The sequence below is a fragment of the Solanum stenotomum genome, unplaced genomic scaffold, assembly GCF_019186545.1.
Source record: "Solanum stenotomum isolate F172 unplaced genomic scaffold, ASM1918654v1 scaffold9535, whole genome shotgun sequence".
Taxonomy (NCBI): Eukaryota; Viridiplantae; Streptophyta; class Magnoliopsida; order Solanales; family Solanaceae; genus Solanum; species Solanum stenotomum.
Window position 1 is genome coordinate 1 of NW_026037689.1, and position 6,816 is coordinate 6,816.

General features: G+C 34.6%; 2 protein-coding genes across 2 annotated transcripts; one reads left to right on the plus strand and one right to left on the minus strand.

The window, feature by feature from the left end:
* Positions 1-291: 291 nt before the first annotated feature.
* Positions 292-2,676, minus strand: LOC125853097 (laccase-5-like). The gene is made up of 4 exons (XM_049532768.1): positions 2,655-2,676; positions 1,427-1,921; positions 664-1,128; positions 292-460 (listed from the first exon to the last, which is right to left on the minus strand). The coding sequence occupies exons 1-4, from the start codon at positions 2,674-2,676 to the stop codon at positions 330-332; spliced, it is 1,113 nt and encodes a 370-aa protein (XP_049388725.1). The 3' UTR covers positions 292-329.
* Positions 2,214-6,748, plus strand: LOC125853096 (uncharacterized; the record flags this gene model as incomplete). Its single annotated transcript, XM_049532767.1, has 4 exons — positions 2,214-2,380; positions 3,350-3,457; positions 3,561-3,647; positions 3,731-6,748. A coding segment is annotated over exon 4 (2,606 nt), but the record flags the coding sequence as incomplete, so codon positions are not given.
* Between the last annotated feature and the right edge of the window lie 68 nt (positions 6,749-6,816).

Here is a 6,816-nt window from a genome sequence, read left to right on the forward strand (position 1 = left end):
CTAGGAATTGAACCCTCAACCTCACAATGAAAAAACAACCCCTGAACCAGTGAGCCATCCAATCATTTGTGATCATGGGTTCCTTTATTTAATATTTACTATATTTTTAAAACTATACAAATGAGTTTTGTGGGATGACCACGAGTTCGAGTGATCCATTTTTAACCCTTAAATTCACCCCTGGTTGCATGTTTAAGCCAAGTTAAGGATCATGTTTATGTATTGCCTATATACATATATTGCAAGAATTGGTGCCATTTCATATTTACTCAATCATCAAAAAATTATGTAAGTTATGTTTCATTGAATCATTGTGCATATTGTGTTTGTCAACAAACAGGCAAATCGACCGGAGGCTCTTCTAATGATTCCAATTCACTAACTCCATTTTCCACCAGGAATGACATGGCCAAACCCCATGTAATATGAACATCCAGGTGACAATGCATTAACCAGACTCCTATTTAACAAAAAAAAAGTGTTAAGTCCAAAAGCTCAATAAAAAAGAATTTTTATGTTATGTATGCGGATAGTATAAGGATGTTTTACGCTATCAGTGTAATTTAATCTATTATAGCATGTTCGTTGGAGTAACATTTTATCAAATTATCAATTACTCTACATAAACTTATTTTGTAAGAATATAAATGTTTTTTTTCTCACCTGGATTGTTAGCAACAAATCTGATAACTGACCATCCATTGACAGGTACACTTGCCGTGTTTCGGGTAGGTGGATCAACAAGGTTGAATTTAGCTGTATCAGTTTGAGGATTAAAGTTCCCAAAGCCCTCCGCGATAATGTAAAAATCATATCCATGAAGATGGATTGGGTGATTTTCACCTGTGACGATGCTTGTTCCTTGTAAAACAACTTGCACTCTTGCCCCATATTTTAGCTTGTAAACTTTAGTTCCTCGAACAGGTTGCCAGAGTGATCGACTTACATTACCAGTGTAATCGAATTTCACAGGTGGAACTGCTGGGAAATCAGTTGAGAAAACTCCAGGTATCCCTTGGTGATGTGCTTGCAGAATGGAAAAATTGGGTGGTAGCACAAAAGACATATTGTTCATACTGGCGGTGAATCGAGTTCCATTTGGACCTTGACAACTCGTGGAGCTTGAACCTGGTTAGAAATAAAGGTTAAATGTTACAAAGTAGATCAAGTTCTTCGTTCACTCGTCTTTCTAGAATATTTAGTAGTATAGTACTAATAAGTTAAATCTCATCCATCCCATCACACCCCTTGGTGAGTGATGTAGTAGCGATATACACGTGAGTATAATGTGTCATTTTGTTAAAGTAAAGTCTTTCATTATAATATAGAAGTGTGTTTTATAGGTTTATTATCATTTTCATCCTCTTTGTGTCTTATAGATATATAACTAACTTTATGAAGAGATTATTTTTATAGTCCAACACACCTCTAGGGCAGTTGTTGAGTCCTAGTCCAACAGTGAAGAACAAATTTTCGTCAATTTCAGTTGGCACGTCCACTTGTCTTGGGCTTCTGAAACTAGTTGAGAAGGTTGTGGCAGTGGCAGTGTCATTAAATGCTGGTAAAGATGGAAAAATTGGATTGATGTTGATGCCCTGAACAGAACAAGGAGTATCATTGTATTCAAGAATAGCTGTGGAAGTGGAAGTGGTGTTGTCAAAAGGTCCTTGAGCACTTGCGTAAGCTCGTACAGCTATGTAGTATCTGCCTGGTGGTTGATTACCATCGATTAGGACATCAGTAGTCTGGCCAGGACCTAGCATAAGCACTGATGTAGTGAAGGGTTGAACATAAGAAGCGTCTGCTGCAACAACTGTTAGCTTGTGGTTTGCCACAGCAAAGAAAAGTGCCTGGTTGAGTGCAGCATTGATAACTCGAAGGAGGTTTGTTTCACCAGAGTCCACAATGACTACGGTAGTATCTGCATAAAGGTGAATCCAACTAGATGATTTCTATGAAAACATGATAGCTGAACATGTTATTCTGTATCCAAACTAATGAATGTTTGGATGAACTAGTTAGTTTAACAACCGACCCACCCCTTATCATCATCATATATATATTACTATATAAGAAGAGTGAATAAATTCACTCCTCTTTCGACACGTGTGCTTCCCTGAAATTAACATGGAACTCAAGGGGCATTTTGGACATTTCACCGTCACATGTTTATCTTTCTGCTGCCTCAACCTTATCGCCTTCTTCCATGTGAAGCACTGCCACACACCTCCATCTCCACCGCTATTCTCTCCTCTTCCTCTCCAATTCCCTCTGCTTTTTAGCGAAGTTACAAGTTCCGTTCTTCACTGAATCTAACAAACACCTTCGTCTTCAAACGTCGGCCCTCACTTCGGCTTTACTTCGGTGGCTACTAGCTCAGGTAAGTTGTTTATGTTCCGCTTTCTATAATCCGGCAAATATTATGGTCATCGCTGGCTTGTGCATACTTTAATTTCATTTTGCAATATATTTTAATTCCATGTTCAATAATATGGACATTCAAAAGATGAACTTCTAAGAATATAAAATAAAATTCAACCATAATACAGTGTAAGTGACGCCAATATCATGATTACTTAATGGAGAAATTAAAATTCAACCAAATATAAAATAAAACAATTTTTATATTTTATTCTGAAACTATTAACCCTTACCCCATAAATCAAACGCCCCCATGGTGTAAGGAACGAAGGAATTAATCAAAGAGAAGATTTTGGTTGATCTTATTTATAAAAAAAAAAGGGCTTTCTAAAATGGTACGACCAAAAATCATATAGATTGATTTCTGTAGCTTGGGTGCTAGCAAAATACATAGGCTTCATATCTAATATTAACTGAAATAGATCACTAAGCAGAAAATTATTTTTAAAAAAATTTATGAACCTTGTTTACCTTTTTCGTTCTGTGTTTCATTCCAACAATTTTTATCCCATAGATGAGCTTCATATCGCCCAGTCCATGAGTGCCTATCAATTATTAGTCTGAAATGAACTGACCCTCCATTAAAGGAGAAAGAAAAAATATAATTGTACTAGGAAAAAAATGCCGACTAGCTGCTCTGTAACTTGAGCTGCGTTGAGGAGGTGGACCCATCAAAGGCACATAATCATGGCTGTATAGAGCAAGCTTAAAGTACCAATTGCATGTGAATTGCAAAGCCCTGTTGGAGATATGAGCTGCCAGCCCTGCATAAGAGTACTATCTGAAATTTTAACTTGGAGATTTGCGATGTATTTTACTGTTCAATAGACATGTTTTGAGGATTCTTCAGGAATCTAAATTTTTATATCCTTTGGTATTGTTGGTTGTGTGCCTACACTGTTTAACAAATTTAGTATTTCAAATGCAGATACTTTGCGGCGAAAAGCTTGTGAAGAAATGTCTTGCAACCAACCAAATAAACTATCACGTACAAAAGAACAAACTTTAAAAGAGCCTCCTTCTGTTAACATCCAAGGTTGGAATAAAAAATTACTGCCTCTTTATTTTTACTAATATCAAATTAGAATTATCTAATTGCATATTAATCTAATGGAGAATGTTTATTACATTTCATCCAGAAAATGCCTCCAATCAAATTAGAACTTCAACATGTTCTTCTAACAAAACAAAACAACTCTTCCCTCCTTTTTATGCATTTGAAAAAGGTAAGCCTGTACTCTCTGCCTTTTAGGTTTTTAGATGCATTGTACTGTAGATATACGTCTAAATTTTCCCATTTATATCTTAGGCTCAACATCCAACACTTGTAAGGCGCAACAAAATGTCATTCCTGAGGTCATTTATATCTCGGGCTCAACATCCAACGCATGTTCGGAACAACAAAATGTCACTCCTAAAGTTGCTACAAAGAAAGGTTAGTATTCATTTTATGCGAAAATAATTTCTCCTGTTACTTTGCTAGAATATTAGGCTACCCTCAGTTTTAACCGTACTTATAACATACAGGTTGTACGTTGAGCAAAAATATCCATAAAAAAATTAATGATAATCGATCTACTTATGTGTGTTTAAAAGATGTTCCCAACTGTAAATTTTGCAATGTAAAGAGGTTTCAATATGAATCACCTGGCTTTTGTTGTGGTAATGGCTCAATTAAGTTAGTTTCGTACCAACTGCCTGATGACTTATTTGATTTATATATGGGAAATACTGAAGAATCTATACACTTTCGAACTTACATTAGAACATATAATAATATGTTTGCATTCACCTCGCTTGGCGTAACCTATGACAAAGCTTTAGCTAAGAGATACCATGGCATATATACATTTCGAGTGCAAGGTCAAATGTATCATTTTATACCTGATTTACTTTCCTCCTCTGAAAAACCAAAGAACCTACAACTATACTTTTATGATAATGAAAGTGAACTGGCTAACAGAATGGCTTATTCAACGCATATTAGCGAATCAACAGTGAAAAAACTTATGACTATACTTTCAAAAAACCCATATTCTATTTTTATAAAGTCCTTGATGAACATCCCAACAATATCTGATTTCTGTATCGCACTTAAATGTCATTCAGGTTTAGATCAACGTGTTTATAATTTACCATCTGCATTTGAAGTAGCTGGAATATGGCTTGAACATGATTCAACTGAAGTTAATTCTGTGCCGCATATTCGTATATACACTCATAGTAATAACACTCGCTTAGTAAATTATTATTATGGTTGTTATGATCCTTTACAGTATCCGTTACTGTTTCCATATGGTCAAAACGGATGGCATTGTGGTATAAAAAAAAATATTCGACGAAATCAACCTTACTGTGAACATGAAGAATTACCAAGTGTAAATAATATATGCTCTATTGATGGAGTTCTTCATATGGAGGCTCAAGTCTTTAATAAAGGAAAACGAAAAAGAGATATGGTTTCTTGTCGTGAATATTACTGTTACAAAATTCAGATAAGAGAAGATGATGAAAATGGAGTATTGCATTGTGGTAGATTATTTCAACAATTTATAGTTGATGTTTTCATAAAAGTTGAAACAAAAAGATTGGATTTTGTCTCACTTAATCAAGACTTATTCCGAGTAGATATATTACAAGGAATTATTGACTTTTTGCGAGTTGGTGAAACAGAGGCTTCCAAAATTGGCAAAAAAACATTCCTCCCGGTTACTTTCATAGGTGGACCAAGAGATATGCGGCGTCGATATATGGATGCTATCGCCTTAGTACAACACTTTGGAAAACCTGATCTTTTTGTGACTATGACGTGCAATCCATCTTGGCCAGAAATAAAACAACATATGTTATCGATCGATGAAACTCAAAATAGACCTGATTTAGTCTCACGTGTATTCAGAGCTAAAGTAGAAGAACTAAAAGTAGATATTTTAAAAAGACACATATTTGGAAAAGTTGCTGCTTTTATGTATACTATAGAATTTCAAAAACGGGGTCTTCCACATGCTCATTTTCTTATAATTCTTACTAATGAATATAAATTGTTAACACCTGAATCATATGATAAATTTGTTTGTGCTGAATTACCTGATTCTAATGAACAATATCTTTATTCACGTGTCCTTCAACATATGATACATGGTCCTTGTGGTGATATAAATCCTACAAATTCATGTATGGGAAAAAAGGGCTTCTGTAAATTTCAATATCCAAAAGACTTTGTTGAACATACATCAAAGGGAAAAAATTCATATCCACTTTATAAGAGACGTAGTACTGGAAAAACTGTATACATAAGAAAACATCATATGGACAACTCGTGGGTTGTCCCATACAACCCATACTTGCTTTGTAAATTTGATTGTCATTTAAATGTTGAAGTTTGTTCAGATATTAAAGTTGTGAAATATATTTACAAATATATTTGCAAAGGACATGATAAAATTGCATATTCTCTACATGACAATGCAGAAATAGACGAAATAAAAGAATATCGATCTGCAAGATGGGTTTCGCCACCCGAAGCAGCCTGGCGTTTATTTGCTTTTCCTATTAGTGAAATGACTCCAGCTGTGTATCATCTTCAATTACATTTAGAAGGACAACAATTTGTTTCTTTTAAAAGCACCGAAAGCGTCAATAGAATCTTAAATAATCCAATGATAAAAAAAACTATGTTAACTGAATTTTTCTATATGAATAGAACAAATGACCATGCTCTAAATATGAAATTATTATACAAGGAATTTCCACAACACTTTGTGTGGTCTTCAAGAGATAAAATGTGGACACGTCGAAAAAAACGTGATGTAATTGGACGTGTTGTCACATGCCACGTAACTGAAGGGGAAAGATATTACCTCAGGCTATTGTTAATGAATGTAAGGGGACCAAAATCATATAAAGATCTTCTCACTGTTGATGGAGTACCTTGTAGCACATTTCGTGAATCTGCAGAAAAAAGAGGATTGTTATATTGCAACAATAATTTAATTGAATGTATGTTAGAGGCTGTCAGTTATCAAATGCCATACAGTTTAAGACGTTTATTTGCTACATTATTAGTATATTGCAATCCTTCTAACCCAAAAGAATTATGGGAAATGTTTGAGGATTCACTTTCAGAGGACCTCAAAAGTTTCTCCAATATTGAACCAAAAAATGTTCGGTATAAGGTTTTAAACCATATCAATGATGTGTTACATTCTATGGGGCATGACATAAATGAGTATAACCTTGTCTTAGAGAATATTAGACCTTCTGAAACTACAAAGGACACAAAAGATATCCATTTTGAGAGAAACATAATTGTTAATGAAGAGGACTTGTTGTTACCAAAAAATTTAAATGCCGAACAACTTATATCATACAATACAATTATTGATAGAATATCTT